Genomic DNA, 23,095 nt, shown 5'->3' on the forward strand with positions numbered 1-23,095 from the left:
TTTTTAATGCTTGCTTATCATTGTGAACTAACAGTACTTGACCCTACTTATTATAGTACAAGATCTTAGATATATTCTGAGATTTAAAGAGTTATTCTACTTATACAAAGATTCATAGATGAAACCCACAACATTGTTATGTTGTATCAAGAGACATATCTCTGTCTGTGTGCCTGTGATCTTCTTAGCACAAGCCATTTCTTTGTAATGTGATCAATCTCGTTTGAGAAGTTGAAAACAAAAATCAAGAGAGCCCAGCTGGCTCAAGAGATTTAAGAAAACTAAATGAGGGACTGGAGAGATGGTTTAGTGGTTAAGAGCACTGGCTGCTGTTCCAAAGGTCCTGAATTCAATTCCCAGCAACCACATGGTGGCTCACAACCATCTGTAATGTGATCTGATGCCCTCTTCCGGCATGCAGGAGTACATGCAGATAAAGCACTCATTCATAAAATAAATAAAACTTAAAAAAAGAAAAAAATCGACAAGCCCACAAACTTATTTGAAACATGATCCTTCATGTAGAGAACCACGTAGAGGGAATATGGCAAAAGAAAAATGGCAGCATATTTTCATCTCTCTATTTAAACATTTCAAAGTTTCAGTTATTTTTGTGAAGTGGAAATATAGCAAACCCTAACCTTTGCCGTAGCCTTTTCTTTTTTCTTTAAATTTTATTTTATTAGATATATTTCTTTATTTACATTTCAAATGTTATTCCCTTTCCCTGTTTCCTGTCCATAAGACCCCCCTCCTTCTTCCTCTCCCCCATATGGTTGTTTTCACCCCCATCAACCACTCTTACTGCCCCTCCTGATATTCCCCTGCACTGGGGGTCCAACCTTGGCAGGACCAAAGGCATCCCCTTCCACTGGTGCCCCCAAGAAGGCTATTCTCTGCTACATATGCAGTTGGAGCCCTGGGTCAGTCCATGTATAGTCCTTTGGTAGTGGTTTAGTCCCTGGAAGATCTGGTTGGTTGGCATTGCTGTTCTTATGGGGTTGCAAGACCCTTCAGCTCTTTCAATCCTTCCTCTAATTCCCCCAAAGGGGGTCCCTGTTCTCAGTTCAGTGGTTTGTTGCTAGCATTGACCTTTGTATTGGACATGCTCTGGATGTTTCTCTCAGGAGAGATCTATATCCGGTTCCTTTCAGCATACACTTTTTAGCTTCATCAATCCTATCTAGTTTTGGTGGCTGTATATATATGGGCCACATGTGGGTCAGGCTCTGAATGGCCGTACTTTCAGTCTCTGCTCTAAGCTTTGCCTCCAAATCCCCTCCTATGGATATTTTTTTTTCTCCTTTTTTAAGAAGGAGTGGGAGCATCCACATTTTGGTCTTCCTTCTTCTTGAGCTTCATGTGGTCTGTGGATTGCATCTTGGGTAATTCGAGCATTTGGGCTAATATCCACTTATCAATGAGTGCATACCATGTGAGTTTTTCTGTGATTGGGTTACCTCACGCAGGATGAAATCCTCTAGTTCATTCCATTTGCCTATGAATTTCATGAAGTCATTGTTGTTGATAGCTGAGTAATACTCCATTGTGTAGATGTACCACATTTTTTGAATCCATTCCTCTGTTGAAGGGCATTTGGGTTCTTTCTAGCTTCTGGCTATTATAAATAAGGCTGCTATGAACATAGTGGAGCATGTGTCTATGTTGTATGTTGGAGCATCTTTTGGGTATATGCCCAGGAGAGGTATAGCTGGGTCCTCAGGTAGTGGAATGCCCAATTTTCTGAGGAACCTCCAGAGTGGTTGTATCAGCTTGCGATCCCAGCAACAATGGAGCAGTGTTTCTCTTTCTCCACATCCTCGCCAGCATCTGCTGTCACCTGAGTTTTTTATCTTAGCCATTCTCACTGGTGTGAGGTGGAATCTCAGGGTTGTTTTGATTTGCATTTCCCTGATGACTAAGGATATTGAACATTTCTTTAGATGCTTTTCAGCCATTTGATATTCCTCAGCTGAGAAGGTTTTGTTTAGCTCTGTATCCCATTTTTTAATAGGGTTATTTGGCTCTCTGAAGTCTAACTTCTTGAGTTCTTTGTATATTTTGGATATAAGTCCTCTATCAGTTGAAGGATTGGTAAAGATCTTTTCCCAATCTGTTGGTTGCCATTTTGTCCTAATGACAATGTCCTTTGTCTTACAGAAGCTTTGTAGGTCCCATTTGTCGATTCTTGATCTTAGAGCATAAGTCATTGGTGTTTTGTTCAGGAAATTTTCTCCAGTGCCCATGTGTTCGAGACTCTTCCTCACTTTTTTTTCTATTAGTTTGAGTGTATCTGGTTTGATGTGGAGATCCTTAATCCACTTGGACTTAAGCTTTGTACAGGGTGATAAGAGTGGATCGATTTGCATTCTTCTACATTCTGACCTCTAATTGAACCAGCACCATTTGTTGAAAATGCTATCTTTCCTCCTTGGAAGGTTTTAGCTCCTTTGTCAAAGATCAAGTGACCATAGGATAGGTGTGTGGGTTCATTTCTGGGTCTTCAATTCTGTTCCACTGATTTATCTGCATGTCTCTGTATCAATACCATACCGTTTTTATGACTATTACTCTCTAATACTGCTTGAGGTCAGGGATGGTGATTCCCCCAGAAGTTCGTTTATTGTTGAGTATAGTTTTCACTATCCTGGAGGTTTTTTGTTATTCCAAATGAATTTGCAAATTGCTCTTTCTAACTCTATGAAGAATTGAGTAGGAATTTTGATAGGGATTGCATTGAATCTGTAGATCACTTTTGGCAAAATGGCCATTTTTACTATATTAATCCTGCCAATCCATTTGCATGGGAGATCTTGTTCTGAGATCTTCTTCAATTTTGTTCTTCAGAGACTTGAAGTTCTTGTCATACAGATCTTTCACTTGCTTGGTTAAAATCACACCAAGATATTTCATATTATTTGGGACTACTGTGAAGGGTGTCATTCCTCTAATTTCTTTCTCAGACTTTATCCTTTGAGTAGAGGAATCAATGCAGTTAGTAATTTGAGAATGAGAAGATTGGGTACATTCAAAGAAAGAAAAATTATACTTTAAATTATTATTATGTTTTAATCTTCTGTGTGATTTGATTTGCTCAAATGTTTGTGTAAATGTTTATAGTCAATATGCCATATTCAGCAAAAGCCCATGTAAATAATTTTAATATCTCACAGTAGGACATACTTTTACTAATTTGCCATTGGGGAAATGTTTATGAAGGATCTTTGTTTTATTGAGACAAACTTTTACTTTATAGTTTAGGCTGGTCTTGAACTTGTGGCAGCCATCCTGTTAGAGCCTAAATAGTACTAGGTTACAGGTGTGAGTCATCACAAGCATCTGTACAGTATTACACAAGCAAATCTATAAAAGCATAAGAGATTTATATACTATTCAAACAACTACCTGTTACAAGTTCTTTCTTATTTAATGGAATGTGAGCTTAGTTCAGTCCTTGAAAATAAACTTATACTCAGATGTACTTTTATTCAGAACCTAAGCTTTTATACTGTTCCCCACGAGCTTCCAAAGCTAACTTAAGATGGGCCTTCCAACAAATCGCTTTCTTTCAAAGCATGTCCATAGTAGTCCCCAATTACCCGTTAAGAAACACACTTCAGATCTGACAGCAAAGCACTTGTCTTCTTAGCTCTAGAAATTAATTTATGGGCTTAACCTATGTCTCATCCTCTCCTCATCAGATTCATGTACATTAAAAATCTAGTTACGTTTAATTAAATGTATGTGTGCACAGGTGCACATGAGTGTTGCAAAGTCCAAGGTGGCCAGAGGCATTGCATCCTTGTGGAATTGGAGTTACAGGCAGTTGTGAGCTTCTGGTATAGATGCTGAAAAACAAAACTGGGTCCTCTACAAGGGCAGTACATGCTCTTAACTACTAAGCCATTGTTCCAACCCTATGAACACGTTTTGGAGACTGGGTATTATTTCTGGAGCACACCACAGCTAAAGTAGACATTGAACTGCTCTCCCTCCATGCTTGAGAGGCTGAATGATGACCACATTCCAGCGTTTTTCCTAGAAATGTATGTAGCTTTTCTCATGATGCTCTGAAGACAGAGTGTGGCATTCCCACCTGCACTGACTTTACTGAAACTGTAGATTTCATTTGTTATCAGAAGGCCTCATTTTCCAGGTGGGCTTGCTGGTACTTCAGTATGAACTTGCAGATTCTAACTAGGTATGACTTAATTTGAGCCTTACTTATTAGCTAGTGCATTGTCTCCAATTAGAAGCCTCAAAGTAGCACTGAGCAGCAATCAGAATAAGTGGAAAATTTATCTCAGTTGTATAGATATTTAAAAAACCACAAGGACAAACCCAGGATTGTACACCAGCAAGAGCCTAAGCTTTAACAAGCCTACACATTATATATCCCATAAATCATAATTACATATCAGAAAATGCTATGTGTCTTTCTATCCTGAGAAGCAAAGGAACACAGTGTTTCTGTTAATATCAAATGCTATTCAGCATATTCATGATTCAAGGTTCACAATGCTACATTAATTAGATGTTCTTAGAGGCTTTTTATTGAAACTGAGATTTAAACAGGTACTCATTTACACTAAGGACTTTTCAGTATGTAACCTTATAATGCTTTTCCTTTTAATTCTGACAATCTACCATATCCATATTCCCCAATTTTAATTTTTGAATTGCTAATATAAGGAGATCCAAATTAAAGACCATTAAATACAAATAATTTACAACTTGATTTCTCAACAATTTACACCAGGATTAATGAACTGTTTGAAGCACATTAATGAAGATTACACATAGAGTCACTGATCTATTTAGCATTCAATGGAAACAAAAAGGAAAAAACCATCCAAATAGCTAACATATTGTATATGTATATATAATATTATACACACAGACAGACAGACAGACAGACACACACACACACGATACACACACTGAGGGACTGACAGAATTCAGGTAATATTACACAAAAACATATACATAGTACAGAAGGCTTGTATCACAGAATAAAATATTAACTGCTGAGTTGTACAATTGTCATGACAGTGTTGTTGTGGAATATTGACAACCATTGCCCTATGGTGATTCCTCTGTCCTGACTCATGAATTTTCAATTTTCCCTTATCAAACCATCTATCAAAATCTGATTCATCAATTTTTACACATACTGATTTTGGGACATCGACTGTACTTACTCACATGGTTAAAACTACTTGAGGAACAGGTTACCTATATGAGACAAACTATTGTTTAAGATTTTCTGGAACTTGGTCTATTCTAGATTAGAGCTAAGTTTCAAATGATGAAAAAGACATTTTTTTGTTATTAATGTGCATATTAGCAATTAAGTGACTTTATATTATTAACCTGAGAACCCACATACTAAACAAATGACAACTGCACCAAGTTTGGCTCTCAACAACACAGCCATGGACTATCTCAGGGTAATCCTAGACGAAGCCTCCTTAGTCAGCAGGTCTACTGTGAAAAAGCATGTGGGTACTCTGTGAGGTATTCCAAAGGCAAGCTTTCTTCTCGAGAAAGCTGAGGCCAGGTGTGGTGGCACAGCCTGGAATCTCAGCACTGAGGAGGCAAAGATCTTCTAAACTTTGAGAACTGTCTTGAAAATGAACAAACCTCTCCCAACCAAGAAGCTATCTACAATTGATAGCTGCTGGCATTGTTTTTAATCAGTGGAGTCTCACTGAGTGTACTGATCACATTTCAGGGTAGGCCTTCTGCCCAGGAGTAGTTAACTAACACAAAGCGAACTCACGGTACTTTTGTGGATGTTTTGTCTCATTTTGTTCTGTTTGGTCTTGGTTGCTAGAAAATCCATTTCTACAAAACAAAAGCTGCTAAGGCTTTGCAATTAATTAAACTCAATCAAGAGACTTAGTTTTTTTCAAGTGATATTATATTGAACATTCCAATCCACAAATATAAGCATGTGATCTACTTTTCTGAGTAGGTGTTTAACTGAGCACTTTGCAATATGCTGGCCAAGTCTTCTCCTAGTGAGCTTCATTTCTAGCATCTGTCTTTCACATTCTTTGAAACAATATGCATAACCTTAGAAAATATTTAAAAACAATTCCATTTTTATCAATGACTCTCAATAAAATCTGTAAGTCCACAACTGAGACTCCACATGAATTATTTTAAGCAAGGTCTTTGTGATCTGTTTGTATAGGTTTTTGAAAAATAAAGTTTACAGTCTTTCATTTGTTTACATTTATATAACTGCCCTTACTGTTTCAAATCAGAGATTATGAAGCAGAACCCTGTACCTTTTTGTACTGGCACGTGTTTGGAGGCCAGAGGACAATCTCAGCTATCTCTCTGTACCTCCTCTCTCCAAGCCCAAGTCCACCACTGAGTAAAGTCAGGGAAAAGGCAAGAGGAGTTGACAATTTTCATAATCCCCAGAAGGCATGACTGCCAGGGGTAAGGGCTTCAGACTCAAAACTGACACTCTTCTGATATTAAAAAGAAAAAAAAAAAGAAAAAGAAAAAAATTAGTCTGTAGCCCATTAGCAGATGCAGTCTACCCGTGGGATGCTTCCTCACAATCTCATGTAACTGCTGTAGAAAGTGAAAGGGCCACAGTTACTACACTCTGGTCCTGAGTTAGTGCCTCAGGGAGAGAGAGGCACAGGATCAGGGTTTCTACACTTAGCTCCACAGCTAAACTTCCAGAAGGGACGATACATGGTTCATTTTATTGAAAAAACAAGAACAATCATTCTAGGGATGTTAAGGAAGAACCTCACCTGCAGAGACACCAGAGGACAAACCCAAGTCCACAGTAAGGGTCCAGACAGATGGCCACTTCTCTAGAAGGGTAAAGTTCACACTGCAGCTTAATAGAACGGCAAAAGGCACTGGTGGCTGCATGAGACATCTGAAAGGCAGAAAGGAAGTAAAGACAAGTAACTCGACAGTGAGCATCCAGAGACATCTATAAGACAACTTGTCAGTGTTGAATATATGCTAATTCTCATTAAATGCCTCAAAGATACTTTTAGAGAAACTGTAGGGAGTTTGGGTCACATTGTTCTAGAAAGGTGGATGCTGATATTCTCACTAGTCTTCCCCTTTTCTGTTCCACACACTGGAACAGAGTGTGGGCTGGGTGGGTCAGGGGTAGTTAGTAGGCATGGTCTCACATGTGCAACCCATAGTGGCCTGGAACTTACTACAAAGCCTAAGCTGGCTTCTAATTCATAGCAATCCTTCTGTCCCAACCTTCTGAGCTGTGTGAATTACATATGTGATTCACTACACTATGAAGTCTTCCATTCAGAACAGATAAACCACACTTTAAACCTCACGGTACTCCCTCATAACTCGGACAGTGGATAACAATGCTTTGGATCTGAAGAGCAGATTATACAAATAGGGATTCTTGTGTTCACATAAGTGCCTACAGGTAGGTAAGGAAGGAATGAAGGGTCATGTCCAGCTCTGCAGTAGAGTCTTGGCTTTATTCTCATTCTGTGAGGTTCAGGAACCTGTAGAGCAGCTGTCTTAGATACACAAGGGTTTATGCTTCACAAGCATGGACTCCTGTGCTCGTGTTTGGGTAACAGTGGCTCAGGAGTGGAAGAGTGTGCTGAAAACCACGTGAGTGAGTTCTGAAGCAAAGCCCTGACCTTCTTGCTGACCCTCCAGTCCTTCCTAGATATGACCATCCCACAATGAAATGGCAGTCAAACCCTGTCTCTATTTAGCATGGAAAACAGTGAAGTTCCGATCCTGTACAGTAAGAAAGTTGACAGATTCTGAAACACTACAGATTACATCTAACAAGATCATTGTTTTGTGAGAACTTGGTAACTATATCAATTTCTGAGTGGTCAGGGAAGCAAGGAAAACTGTATCAGATATGATTAAAATGTCACAAGTTAAATGTGTCACAAGTTAAGCATGCCACCACAGTGCTAATCTATAAAGAGAACCAGTAAAGAACACAAGCAAGGAAATCCAACCCATGAATTAAACACTTCAGTGGGAGAGATAAAAGAAAGAAGGGTGGGGAGTCCTTTCATTGTCAAGTGTCAGGTCACTGCTATAAGTTCTGCCCAGGAATAGGCTGTGTAATGGATAGTCTCCACTGAATTCACCCCAGTATTGGAAAGAGTTACTCTAGAATTCAAAACACATACAGATGTGCATGCACTGTATACACACACACACACACACACACACACACACACACACACACACACACACTTACTTTCAATCTACAGTACCTGCTTATTGGGGAAGCAGAACTATAACATGTTCCTCTAAGGTCCCACTACTCTTTGGATCACAGTTAATTCTCCTACCATGCATTCCAGGTAAGCGATCAAAATATCCTTTACTGCCCTGGCACACTGGGAAGGACATCATGCACAATCATGCTGTTAACTGTTCATGTAAATGCTGATATGTTAGGGGCTTGTCCTGTCACTCTATCAGGCACTGTATTCAGTGCTAGGGATTGAAAAAAAAAGGAAGAGAAGAAAGAAAAAGGAGAAGAAAAAGGAAAAGAAGGAAGGAAAAGAAGGAAAGAAGAGAAGGAAGGAAGAAGAGAGGAGGGGGAAAAGAGGAGGAACAGAGGAAGAGAAGGTTGAAGAAGGGAGGAGAGAGAGGAAGGAGGAAAAAGAAGGAAGAAGGAAGAGAAAAGGAAGAAGGAAGAGGAAAGGGAGGAGGGGAGGAGAGGAGGGGAAGGAGAGAGAAGGGAGAAAGAAGAGGAGAGGGAAGATGATGAGGTGAGGAAGGAGAGGAGAGGGGCAGAGAGGAGGGGAAGAAGAGGAGGATGGAGGAGAAAATGGAAGGAAGATGAAAGGAAGGAAGAGGAGAAGAAGGGGAGGAAAGGAGAGAGAGGAGAGGAAGGGAAGGAGAGGAGGGAGAGGAGAAGGGTAGGAGGGATAGGGGAGGGGAGGAGAGGAGGTGGGTGGAAAAAGGAAGAGGAAGAAAGAAGGAAGAAAGGGAGGAGAAGGAGGAGGAGGAAGAAGAGGAGGAAGAGAAGGGAGAGGAAGAGGAGGAGGAGGAAAAGGAGGAGGACTTGGAGGAAGAGGAGGAGGAGGAAGAAGAGGAGGAGTTGGAGGAGGAAGAGGATGATCCAGGTATAGTACACTGCTATTCAGTTCTTGAGAACCCAAAGGCAGTGGATGACTGCAAGTTTGAGGGCAGCCTGAGTCACACAGTGAATTCTATGCCAGCCTCAGGTACAGAGAGAATCTCTCTATATTAAAAATAACGGGTTCAGAGCTAAACAAAGAATTCACAGCTGAGGAATGCCAAATGGCTGAGAAACACCCAAAGAAATGTTCAACATCTTTAGTCATAAGGGAAATGCAAACCAAAACAACCCTGAGATTTCACCTCACACCAGTGAGAATGGCTATGATCAAAAACTCAGGGGACAACAGATGCTGGCGAGGATGTGGAGAAAGAGGAACACTCCTCCATTGTTGGTGGGATTGCAAACTGGTACAACCATTCTGGAAATCAGTCTGGAGGTTCCTCAGAAAATTGGACATTGAACTGCCTGAGGATCCATCTATACCTCTCTTGGGCATATACCCAAAAGATGCCCCAACATATAAAAAAGACACGTGCTCCACTATGTTCATTGCAGCCTTATTTATAATAGCCAGAAGCTGGAAAGAACCCAGATGCCCTTCAACAGAGGAATGGATACAGAAAATGTGGTACATCTACACAATGGAATATTACTCAGCTATCAAAAACAACGACTTTATGAAATTCGTAGGCAAATGGTTGGAACTGGAAAATATCATCCTGAGTGAGCTAACCCAATCACAGAAAGACATACATGGTATGCACTCATTGATAAGTGGCGATTAGCCCAAATGCTTGAATTACCCTAGATACCTAGAACAAATGAAACTCAAGACGGATGATCAAAATGTGAATGCTTCACTCCTTCTTTAAAAGGGGAACAAGAATACCCTTGGCAGGGAATAGAGAGGCAAAGATTAAAACAGAGAATGAAGGAACACCCATTCAGAGTCTGCCCCACATGTGGCCCATACATATACAGCCACCCAATTAGACAAGATGGATGAAGCAAAGAAGTGCAGGCCGACAGGAGCCGGATGTAGATTGCTCCTGAGAGACACAGCCAGAATACAGCAAATACAGAGGCGAATGCCAGCAGCAAACCACTGAACTGAGAATAGGGCCCCCGTTGAAGGAATCAGAGAAAGAACCGGAAAGATCTTGAAGGGGCTCGAGACCCCATATGTACAACAATGCTAAGCAACCAGAGCTTCCAGGGACTAAGCCACTACCTAAAGACTATACATGGACTGACCCTGGACTCTGACCCCATAGGTAACAATGAATATCCTAGCAAGAGCACCAGTGGAAGGAGAAGGCCTGGGTCCTGCTAAGACTGAACCCCCAGTGAACTAGACTGGTGGGGGGAGGGCGGCAATGGGGGGAGGGATGGGAGGGGAACACCCATAAGGAAGGGAAGGGGGGAGGGGGATGTTTGCCCGGATACCGGGAAAGGGAATAACACTCGAAATGTATATAAGAAATACTCAAGTTAATAAAAAAAAAATTTCAAAAAAAAAAATAACAGGTATAGGCCTGCTCTCAAGAGTTCACCATGCGTAAATTTGAGAGATGGCAGGAAACTATGAGGTCAAACATGATTAATATAAAAAAAGCAGAGAGATGGTGCTCATATCTCCTTGGCTACCAGCTATGGAGTCTGCTAGGCTTTGAGAGTAGTTTTAACACAGTGACAAGAGGACAAACAGGTAAAGAAAGAAACAGCTCTTTAAAAAAAAAACCCAAAAAAACAACCCCCCCCCCAAAACCCAAACCAAAAGCCCTCCATCCCTAAGCACACTCCAAGGCTGGGCCCTGCCCATATCACCAACCCCCAAACCTGAACTGGGAGTATGAATAAAGTATGAATTCCTGATTTTTATTAGATAACCTCAGACTTGGATAAAAAATATTTTTTTCCAGAGGCCAAGCAATGAAGGACTCTGAGAGGCCCTAAAAGTAGATCTCCAAATATTGTGCATCAGACATGAGAGCCTCAAGCCAATGCACCACGTATCTTGGTTGTGCTGTGCTATGCTACCTGGTGTGGCCTATTCAGCCTTGCCTTTTGGTGCTGTTTTGCTTTGACTGATGTTAAGTAAGTGCCCTTTCTCTGGGCATAGAACCATTCCCCAGGTACAGGAACTATTCGAAGGTCAAAGCAACACAGTTAAGTGGGTGAAATGTAAGACATAGCTACAGTACAACATACCCTTATATGCTTTATATGAACCTTGATGTCCCACAGCACCAACTACAGAGAAGACACCCATAGACTCTTCTAGCTTTTGCAACTGAATACTTCTGTCTAAAAACTAAAATCCAGTAAGAATTTCTTCCAGAGAAGAATGGCCTCCCTGCAACCCTACAGGACCAAAGAGGCAGACCATATGCCAGGCAACTTCCTATTCTCCTGTGCCTTCCAGCTCTTAAAACATATGGGGTTTCATTAACTCATATCAAAATATACTTCTCATACTCATCAAACAGATAATTAAAAATTGGAAAAACATTTTAGGAGTTTGAAAGAAAGTGTAGTTAATCATCTCTGAATTTTTCTGTGGTACATAAGTAAATTGAGTCACCAAGAAGTATTATTCAGATCATTCCACGTGTGGGTGCATTTTTATTAAATCAAGATTTAATATCGTAGTTCCCACTTCCATACTCCACAAGAATAATCAAAACTGTAGGTTTCTATTTTGGCCCTCATAGCAAGAAGGTCAAAGGTCACTTACAGAGATGATAGCACTTAACTCATCTTGCTCTGAGACTACTTTAAGAAATTTTTAAAGTAATTATTTAATACTCTAGCTAATTGTGTGTGCTTTCCCTAACTCTATAGGAGAGGAGAGGTAAAGTCTGAGAACTCTAGCTTGTGATAGGTAACTAGCTCAAACTGTCCCAGTGTGACTCAGAAGCGGAGATGGAGAGGAAAGGGCTTCCTGAGGTTTTAAACCCTGCTGCACAGGACCCTGACCTCTGAACTGTGATGATACCAATTCTAAGTGATATTAAGTGACATCGGTAGTTCTGTGTTTTGATAGGCAAAAGGCTCACGGTAGCTTAGCCAAGAAGCCATCTTTCGGGTTCTGATTGCACTCACGTTTAACAAGGAGGAGAACGCAGTGCGGAGATGCAGAGCAGCAGCAGTAGATCTGAGAGCCAGCAAGCGAGAAGGCTGTGCAGCATCCAGTACACAGTACTAGACAGTACTTTACGGTGGCAGTGTGGAGAAATGGTTAGGTTTTGTTGTTATTGTTCTTTTTGGGTTTTTTTCGGTACTGAATATTGAATTCAGGACAATGACCATGCTAGGAGAGGGGTATGTGAGTAAACTATGTCCCCGAATTTCCCATAGTATTTGGAACTTAGCTATCAGGTATTGAAAAGTCATATATGTTACAGCTTATAGAAGAATCATATTATACTTCTCTCCATACATTCTGGGAATACAACCACACATGACAACATAAGAACAATCAGTACATGCCTGTTGTCCACCACTGGCCTGCCCATAAGATGGACCCCTGTTCTCACCTTTACACCAGCTAGCATCCCAGTTGTGGACACACTAAAGTCAAGGTAAGCCAGTGTGTCTGGGTTGGAAGGTTTGTAGATCTGGGCAGGCCGCTTCTTTGGCAAATCATCTGCAGAGGAAAACAAAGCAATTAGTATACTTGACTACACTAAAGACCATAACAAGAAAACGCATGTGGGAAGAGAGTCCAAGTGCTGACCTGTGTCCAGTATGAGGGGCCATGTCCTGACATCTACAGCTGCTGCTGCCTCTCTGGACCGAAGCAGTTTACAAATCAATTGTGTTGTCATGAGACAAGCAGACCGACTCACCTGAGGACCAAAGACAAGAATGGAAGGAATGAATACACACCAGAAAGGAACACACCAGGGAAGTGTTAATCACTCTGCGCCGAGTGTTTCTCAAAGGTTAAGAGTACACAACTCTAATTCTAAAGCATGAGGAAGTAGGCTGATCTGGCTGTAAATGTCACCTACAGCCTGCCAGAGCTGACCAGCTACTCTGGCTGGCTAGGTGGGTATCCTCTTTTTCCCTCTTTGCCCTGTGAGTCTTCACTCTTGCAGAGAATGACTTTTTCCAGTAGTGGAACCATTCCCTAGTCTAGTCTCTCTCTTGCTAGAACTTCCAAAGTGGTTTTTAAGAGCTAGCTAGAATATGGCAAAGCCAGCAGTGCTAGCCATGTAAACACATAGACAAAGCTCTGAGGCTGGGTCCTCAACTCCTGAGGCTAAGTAATACCCTAGCATTACTCTCACGTGCTGGCAAAATAACAGAGGCTTCTCTGTCAGTGTATGGTCTTTCCACAAAAGCTTACACATGCAGTATATTGTATGTATTTTTGAACAGGAGTGCGCCTTCCTTGGTAGGGTTCCCACACAGCTACCAAGAGCATTCACGGGGGAGGGGTAAGGACTGTTCTCCGCTTCTTATATCTCTGATTCCCTTAAGGGAAACACATATGCTAGTCTTCCTTATACACAAAAACAAAGTATATACATAAACTCTAAAAACAAAGAAAACAACCTTCTAGATCCAGAAGAAGGGAACGTGAAGAAAACACATCTATAGGTTTTCATTCAGATTGCTTGTGTTTGGAATGGCTTCTTTACGAAGCCAACACCAGGCCCCTTAGGAATCAATGCAGTGGTAGAGCTGCCCCAGCTTCTCCCAGCTGCCCCAGCTTCTCCCAGCTTCTCCCAGTTGCCCCAGCTTCTCCCAGCTGCCCCAGCTTCCATGTTGCTTAGCTTCAATCTTACTCCCAATGCTGGATGATCAACTCCCTGGAGACAGACTATTCCCAATCCCATTACTTTCTTTGCAAACCCACATGTACAGTACAGCTAGCAGTTGTCCTAGGAGATTTTAAGTCTGTAACTCACAACTTGCCACTGAACATAGGCAGGTCAAAGGCCCACAGCATCCTACCCAGGCCTCGGTTACCTCTACGATCATCTTGACTGTAGGCAATGTTGTTGCAATGTTCTGTGGATGTGGAGGTCGCACGGTGATTGGCACACAGCCCGCATACAGGCAACCATAAAATGCAGCAATAAGGTCTATTCCTATACAAGAGGAAAGCAGAAATACTTATTTGAAGCCAGTTACTTCGCTTAATGACCACCACCATTCTCTCTCTCAGTGTAAGTTCTAGTCTGGGAATAGTCAGTTAGGGAAACCGAGACTTTAACTCCTTCCTCCCTTTTGATAAGTCTCAGTGATTATTTTCTTGTGGCTTGTTCTTTTAGACACAAGATGCTAAGACAGCTTAGCTGTTTTATTTATATATCATTTCTCTAGATAACTATTTAATGGTATGATTATGTCTAGGAGCTAAAAACTCAATTACTGCCAATAATATGAACTACCTTAGAAATCAATCAAATGTAGACATAAAGGTTTAGGTCCATTTTGCTTTAAGCCTCTAAAACAGTGTATTCTCACATGAGGCCAAGGCCCTGCATGTGAGAATAACTAGAAGCAAATGAGCCTGGTGACATCTGAACAAAACAAAGGACACACTGGCAGTGACCCAGGAATCCCGCAAGTACTGTTGCGGGCAACAGAGTGCTTCCTCCCGTTGCTGTCCTTGCTACCACTCTTAGGGGTCAGGACTGATTTACCACTTACCTGGAGGGTAGACTAATGCCACGTGGTCTCCGTCCTGCAGGTGGCCCCTCTCCATCAGCATCACTGCTATCTTTTCTGCACGCTTGTGGAGTTGAACACACGTCAAGGAATTTGCGATTGTTCCCTGAATATCACGAGAACAGGTGGTTAGGGGGGGATCTTCATCACACCAGATCATGCATCATACAATCCATTTACATGAAATTCTCAGGTCAACAGATTTTGGGATATTCATAGAACCACAGTTTTAACGATCAGATTTAGTATGCTTCCATTATCCTCACCTCCCATAGCAAAAGAAAGCTGACTCTCCCTCCTCAAAGGTCAGCAACTGTCACTAGCTCTGCAGCCAGGCGTTCAAATGATTTTTTTATGCAGATTTTTAAAATATGCAAAAACTGAAAGAAAATATCTTTAGGCCAAAAATACCTTGAAAGAGGCTTACCAGGAAAGACTAGTGCAGGACAGGCACTGAGAAATAAAAAAACGCATGCCATTCATTATTTACATTGTGAAGAAAAGAATGAATGAACTGCATTATAGTAATGCATGCAGGTGTTTGCCTGCAGTGCCAACACTTGGGAAGTGGAGGCAGGAGGATAGGGGCAAGCCTAGGCTATTTATAGGCATCTTGTACTGCACAGTAGAAACCCATCTAAAAACAAGCGGAAAGAAAGAGGTAAACTCTTTTCAGAAATTACATTCAATTAACTTTAAAAATATTCCTGACATACAATGTATATAGAGTTCATTTGCATTAATCAGAGGTGTAAAGAGATCACTGTGAGCTTCAGGACTCGGGCTGAAACTCCTATATGAAAGACATGCGTGAAAGTGAGATCCTTAATGAGCTGCTAGGAGAACTGACATGTGGAAAACACCTGTGTGGACCACAATGCCTAGAGTCTCTGGGCTGGTCGGGAGCAGTGTCTGGAAACACACCCTGATTCCTGTCCTAACTGTCACAGACATACATATGAATGGGAAGGGAGATACTGCTGGGATGTACAGTGGAGTACTTTATAACGTACTAAGATGCACAAAGCAGGAACTCATATTTAGCAAAACATTCACCAGGACTGTTTAATCACAGTGAATCCTATGATGCAGAGGTGTAGTCTTTGATGACTGATACAAGGAATGGAGGCGCAGTGGAAAGCCACCCAGGTAACAGCCGAATCAGCCTTCAGACAGCTACTGATGCTGTGACCAATGTTGTAGATATGAGAGATGCTTAACTTGCAAGTCTCTAAACTGGTCCTTTCCCCACACATATTCTTTTGTATCAAACTGGTGTGTAAAGGAAACCAGTGAGAGTGGAGTGCAGCACAGATGCTCAGTAGGTGTTAAGTGTATGGGATGGTAAGAGTCTAAGAAATACAGACCAAAATTTGAAATTTGGTGCCTTCAAGATTAAGCATTCCTCTGAGCATTTACTAATGACATGTCTGTCAGCATAAATGAAAACACACACCTTCCTGGACTTAAAGCTGAAGACCCAGCTATACCACTCTTGGGCATATACTCAAAATAAGCCCCACCATGGCACAGGGGCACATGCTCTACTATGTTCGTAGTGGCACTGTGATAGCCAGAAGCTGGAAACAACCCAGGTAGCCCCACACCGAAAGAGTGAACACAGAAAATGTGGTTCATTTACACAATGGAATACTATTCAGCTATTAATGAGGTCATCATGAGTTTTGCAGACAAATGGATGGAACTAGAAAATATCCTGAGTGAGGTAACTGAGGCCCTACAGGACATGAATGAACTAAAAAGTGGATATTAGCCCCCCCCCCCCCAAAAAAGCACAGCATACACAGGACACAATCTGCAGAACTCAAGGAGGTTAACAAGCTGAAGGGCCCAAATGAGGATGCTTTAATCCCACTTGGGATGGAAAAGAAAGCAATCACAGGGGGGTGAGAGGGGTGGAGGCAGGGGGAGGGACCTGGGTGGAAGAAGGGAGGGGGAGAAAAAAGGGGAACATGATCAGGTATTGGGGGCGGTGGGAGTGAAGCCCTAAAGGCCAGCAGAATGAATGGGAACAGGTAACCTTGGGAGTGGGAAGTAGGAACCCTCCAGAATGTCCCAGAGACCTGGGAAGTGAGAGACTTTCAGGTTTCAAAGGGAGGGAGCTTAGACGAAATGCCCATCATGGGAAGAGGGAACCTATAGAGTCTAGCTCCAGTGGAGGGGCAGGACATCAAGTGCAGGGATGGGGTTGCCATTCCACAGTCAAAAGCTCTGACCCAGAGTTGTTCCTGTCTGAAGGAGCTGCATGGACAAAAATGGAGAAGAGCCTGAGGGAAAGGAGGTCCAGTGATTGGCCCAAATTGGGATCCAGCTCAAGGGGAGGCTCCAAGGTCTGACAATGTTACTAAGATGTGGTATGCTTTCAGACAGGAGCCTAGCATGAGCGCCCTCCAAGAGGCCCAACAAGCAGCTGACAGAGACAGATGCAGATACACCCAACCAATAGACTAAAGTTAGGGACCCCTGTGGTTGAATTAGGGAAAGGTTGGAAGAAGTTGAGGAGGAGCACAGCCCATAGGAAGATCAGCAATCTCAACTAACCTGAACCCCTAAGATCTCTCAGACACTGGGCCACCAACCAGGCAGCATACACCAGCTGATATGAGGCCCCTGACACATATACAGCAGAGGACTGCCTGGTCTGGACTCAGTCAGAGAAGAAGCACCTAACCCTAGAAAGACTTGAGACCCCAGGGAGTGGGGAGGCCTGGTTGGGTGGAGGGGACATCCTCTTGGAGACAGGGATGATGGGGGGAGGAATGGGATTAAGAACTGTCAGAGGGTGGACCAGGAAGGGGATAATGACTGAACTATAAATAAGAAGATTAAAGATAATAAAATTAAAAAGGAGGAGGAGGAGGAAGAAGGAAAAAGAAAGAAGAAGTAAGGCCCAAATTCAAGGATCAGCATTGCAAAGAGAAATGGAAACAAAACAAGATTAAGAATGAAAACCCAAGACATGAAGTCTGAGCCGGAAGGGTGCACAGTGCAGAGCACACCACCCACTGTTGGGATTATAAGCACTTCACCCCCCCATCTCCTTTGTGTATATAAAGAAAGGACTCATGACCTCATGCTTATAAGTAGGTGTTTTACTGACTGAGCCCCTCTAGCTTCTAGTCACTTTGAAGATTTTAATATGATCTTTTACTACAGCAAAAATGCTATCAATTTCAGGGACGTGTTTCCTTTCCCAAGCACTACTTGTTGAGAACACAGGTTCCAAGTGAATAGCTCCATGAAGTACTAATCATTCAGCCTCAGGTAACAACCATCATTTTCCAACAGCTTCACCAACGTTCATGGAAAAACTGATTTCTACTCTGAAACCACTGGATAAAAAGTAGTTTCCAGGTAAAGTTATTCCATATGTTAGAATTGTCTTCTAAAATAAGTTGTGGGAGAATTTTCTTGACAGACTGATCATGCAGAGACATTCAGGGGTCAGCATCCATTCTAAACACAACAAGCTCCATGGTTCCTGACTGTGAACTTAACACCATTTATGGTTTTATTTTAATATCTAAAACAATTAAGGACAAAAATTCATGTTCTGAGATTATAAAGAAAATACTATAAATAAACAAATCAAGAAATTAAATGAGTTGTTTGAAGTTCCTGGTAAAACTAAAAAAGGATACTGTGCATGTTTTGAGAGAGAAAGTTTTCTGCTATTAATGATCATTTTAACATGCACGATTCTAACTTCAATCTTGCAGACCTCATACCTAACAACTACAGTTGCCAAAGGTGCAAGTACATGAACGGACAGTAAATGTAAGCAATGAAAAAACCCTTCATACTCTGAAGTCAAATGTTTCAATTATCTTAAAAGACCCACGATCAAAAAAAAAAGATAGTAAAAAAAATCAAATTCATAACTATTAAAAATAGTTTGCCCAGGTCAGAAGTAAAGCACCCAAGCAACATCCCACATCTGCTGTGGGTGCCACTATCATGCGTGGTGAGTGAGTACATGATGGTGAGTTGGGAAAGATCGGAGTCTGCAGTGGAGGGAAGGAGAGAACATGAAGCTGACTGGTTTGTGCACTGTGGAGAACTGGAATTGGAGACATTGGTTATAAGGTCACACTGATTGGATGACATCACTTCAATGGGCCATCAAGTTTGTTCTGTCTACAAGGATCTACTTACTCTTGCACTCCCTGCTTAGACGTCCATAAAGTTTGAACACAGGCAATCATCTATCTTACAAAAATGGGAGCATGGTATTAGGCAGTGTTAAAGGGGGAGTTTACAAGTGACTCATGGCTGACTTGCTCTGTTGACAGTTTGTACAGAATATAAGCACCATGACAGTGCTAGGCAAATTAAGGAAAGGAAGAAGTTATACTCATGAAAGGTTCTGAGCAGATACCATGCCCAGTTAAAAGGGAGTCAGTTATGGTTAAGACAACACATCCTAGTCATCACTTTGGAGGTAGTATTGGAAGAGAGAGCCATGCAGACTATGGACAAAGGGAAGCCGAGAGGAGCGTAAAGGAAAACACCACAGGAAGAGATTCGGGAGACTCAAGGAAGAGGAGATTAAAAGGAAATAAAAGTATCACAGATGTGAAGGAAGATGAAAATGGTTAGTTGTGTGAAGTAAAGGGGATCATGTCTATCACTGCAGGGTAAAGATGGAGTCAGGGAAAAAGATGAAACACGGAGTGTGACGGCTCAGCTGGCAAAGGTATACGCTCACAGGCCTGAAAGGTCTGCCTTCAATATCCACAACCCACCTATGGAAAGAGAACTGGCTCCCAAAGTGACCTCTGACCTCTAGAAGCATGCTGTTACACACACACACACACACACACACACACACACACACACACACACACACACAAATAAAAACATAAGGAAACAAATAAAAAGGAGGGAGACTAATTTCAGATGCATGGGTATGTGGTCACAGAATTGTCAAAGTTCACACTCTGACCACACAGCCATGTGACCATCTACAGGAGGAGGTAGGCTGTGAGTACAGAGTGCCCCTCAGAGGGGAGGCATTATATTAGACATTCAGAGAACACGGATAATAGGAAAGTGCTCTTTGTTGTCTCTAAGGAGTATCCCTGAATAGAGTTGTGAACAGATGTAGTATATGACGAACCATCATGACCACAAGAGTAATTTCGAGTTGATAAGCACTTTTACAACAGAGTAAGGTGAAGATTGTCCAAGTACATATAGTCAGAGAAACTTCTTCCACACAAAGAAACCTGGACAGCTAGAGCACTCAAGGCTTTAATTAGGAATCCTAAATGGCCTCAGGTTTGCAGACTTACAGGTACCTGTACTTGTCAAGAGGTCCAACTACTTATTTATTTTTCAAGTTTTAGCTCCAAAGCAGAAAGAAAAGCTAAAAGTAAACACCAGAAGAATACATCTTTGCATGTGACTTATTGTTAATATTTGGTACTATACTTAAGGTCTGACTTCTAAGTGCTTTTAAGTAGGAAGAGTTTGAATTGCTAATGTGAAATTAAACAGAAACTTTATAAAGTTCAAATAGTTTTAATTCTCTAGAGTCTGTAACTAAGCCCTTTATATTTAAACAAATTTGTTTATAATAAGAATATAACTCTCTCTCCAAGACTGCATTAGTCTTCTACTGTAGGTACCATTAACCTCTTCATTTTGGGTGGAAATAACTGCAGAGAAAGTGAGAGCATTAACAAGTGTATATCTATGGCTTTGCTCCCCGCTTCTTGACTACTGGTACAGTGTGATTTGCTGCCCCCAAGCTCCAGATGCCTTGACTTCCTCCATAATGACGAACTAGCTGTAACCTCTGAGCTGAAATCCCCCCACCCCCCAACCCTGTTACTTCTGTTAAGTAAACTAAAGAAGTCTTTGGGAATATTATAAAAGGGGGGTGACCTCCCAGGGAAAAGTTCAGACTACTCAAGTAAGCCATTAGGAAGTATGAGCTCAAGAGCTCTGAAGCCTACCCGACAATTGAGCAGAGTGTACAGCAGGTGGTCTGGAGTGGTCTGCGCTCTCCACTGTAAGACCTCTGAGAGGAATAGGAACTGGAATGAAACAAGGATATTAGAGTGATGCCACTGGATGGGTTAGGCAATCTCAATATTTAAATAAAACTATATTATTTGAGTTCATGCTTTCCTAGACAAAGGTATAAGGACATATTTACATTTAAAAAATTCTGACAAATATGCCATCCACAGAATGAGCAAGTACTTGGCTTTCCCTGCTGCTCTTTAGCATTCAATGCACCTGATTGAGACTGACAGCTCTAAGGATGGCTATAGTACTCTTGCTTAGGCAAGTTCTCGACAAGTCAGCCCAGAGGGAGAGAGAGTGGAGCTAGCCCCCAGGGTAAGATCATCCAACACAGTCGGCCATCTTTCCTCCTGGAGCTGCCAGAATACACACTGTTGATTTCTGTGATATGCAGGGCAAGAATCTCATCTAGCTTACCGAAGGAAAAGAACACTTCTATTAAATATGTGATTGTAGAATGCCATTCTCTGGTATTATTAAATTGCATTACAAATTACAAAGATTAAATGTATCATATTGATTTAGTCTGTAATAAAAAGGACAGCCCCATTTCATATAAAGATAGAAAATATCCATATAACACTCTAACATCTTTTATTAATAGACATGCACTATGTGAGGAGAGTGTGATGATCAAGTTGTTTTAATGAAGAAATTGCTGTATATTAGTGGCAATATTTAAATGACTTTGTCACATTCCTTCATAGCCCACAGTGAATGTGATGGGCCCATTTGGGCTGTGGGAAACAGCGAGTCCTAAGCATTGTCAGAGCTGAAATGTTACAACGGAAATACATAGACAAGTTATGAGCTCTGCTGTGTGGGTGGAGAGGAGCTGGATATTTGCTCTGCAAGCTGCGGGAAGAAAATCTAGCCTCTAACAATCAACCAGAAGACAAAATACTGTAGCCCAAGGCCACGATGAGCAGCATGGACTTCACGTGAGGGCTGGTGGAGTGGGGATCCATAGAAAGAAGCAAGTGGTGAAGAGCCATGGTTTCCTAATATTTGCCCCAGTCCTGTTCACGTGGATGATATCACTTCACTTCTGTGCCATGCTACAATTTCCTGAAACCCCATGCCCCTGTCACATTCTTCCCTGTAAGACCATGAAACTCTACTGTATGACAAGTGGGGAGGTGGGGTAGGATCATCAAAGATGTGAAATCAGCAATAGATGTGGTACTGACTCAGTGAGGACTCTGGACAGTTGCTCTGTGAGTCTACAAAGAGTTAACATAGCTCTAGAGTTAAGGGAATAACTTGAGTTCTGACCTCGGTTCTCACCTTCCGGGCCTGGTCATTGTCTTCTATCTGACCCAGGTCTCTGCCACTAGCCTGGGCAATCCTCTTCCCAGACACTAGGTTTCCCACCATCACTGAGGCAGGGCCAATTTCTGGAGGAAAAAAAAAAAAGCAAGTCACCTTAGAGTCAGAAGTGAAATTCCTTTTAACAGGATTCTTACCCAATTAGTAAAGAATTAACCTCAGGAAATGCTTCGAGAGACCCAGTTTCAAATCACTCTATCATAAGAGATTGCAAAGAAATCACTGATGTGCTTGTGATGGCCAGAATGAAGAAACCTGGATGAGGGCACACAAAAGCACACAAAAGCAATGCCTACAACACACACAGGCTTCCTCGGCACCCTGTAGGCTGATGACTCTGTTGTCTAGTGTGAGCCAACAGGTGATAATGCACATTTAGAGGTGATTATAAAAGCTGTGCCACGGATAAATACAGGACGCACTTCCCTGAGGAAGACTTCTGGATTCCACCTCTTGTTTGCTGGGATTATGATCTATAAGGAGAGTTGAGTCAAACCAAACAATTATAATACATTTTACCTCTTGGGATAGATTCAGAGAATACTCAGGAAGGGACATGAAAGCACAATGAGATGTACAAGAGTGAATCCAGAAGACACTATAAAATTAAAAGTTTTTACTACTCCACTGCTACAAATGCAATGAGCGTTCTTTCCCTAGTTTAAGACAGCAGCTTGAAAGGGAAACATCAGACATGTTTCCAGTATCTTCACTTTTTTGATTATGAAAAAAAAAAGTTTCTTTTAAAAATATTTTTATTAAATGTTTTATTAAATTTATTTCCTTGTGTGTGTGTGTACATGCACTCAGGTCATGATGGCAATGTAGATCTTAAAGGACAACTTGTTACAGTCAGTTCTCTCCATCTATCACGTGGGTCCTGGGGGAATCAACGTCAGGTCAGGACTGACAGCAAGCACTTTCACTGAGTCGTTGTACTGACCC

The 23,095-nt window shown here is 41.7% G+C and overlaps 1 protein-coding gene across 5 annotated transcripts in view; it reads right to left on the reverse strand.

The window, feature by feature from the left end:
* The window catches only part of Dip2c (Dip2 acetate--CoA ligase C), a 384,823-nt gene that overhangs the window by 33,120 nt on the left and 328,608 nt on the right, over positions 1-23,095 (reverse strand). For 3 of the 5 annotated variants that reach the window (NM_001415158.1, NM_001107360.2, XM_087590743.1), the window contains 7 exon segments: positions 6,780-6,910; positions 12,622-12,731; positions 12,822-12,933; positions 14,063-14,184; positions 14,750-14,873; positions 20,749-20,829; positions 22,109-22,218. In NM_001415158.1, the coding sequence (NP_001402087.1) occupies positions 6,780-6,910; positions 12,622-12,731; positions 12,822-12,933; positions 14,063-14,184; positions 14,750-14,873; positions 20,749-20,829; positions 22,109-22,218 (790 nt within the window). 5 annotated transcript variants of the gene reach the window in all.

Source organism: Rattus norvegicus, chromosome 17 (assembly GCF_021556685.1).
Source record: "Rattus norvegicus strain SHRSP/BbbUtx chromosome 17, alternate assembly SHRSP_T2T, whole genome shotgun sequence".
Classification (NCBI taxonomy): domain Eukaryota; kingdom Metazoa; phylum Chordata; class Mammalia; order Rodentia; family Muridae; genus Rattus; species Rattus norvegicus.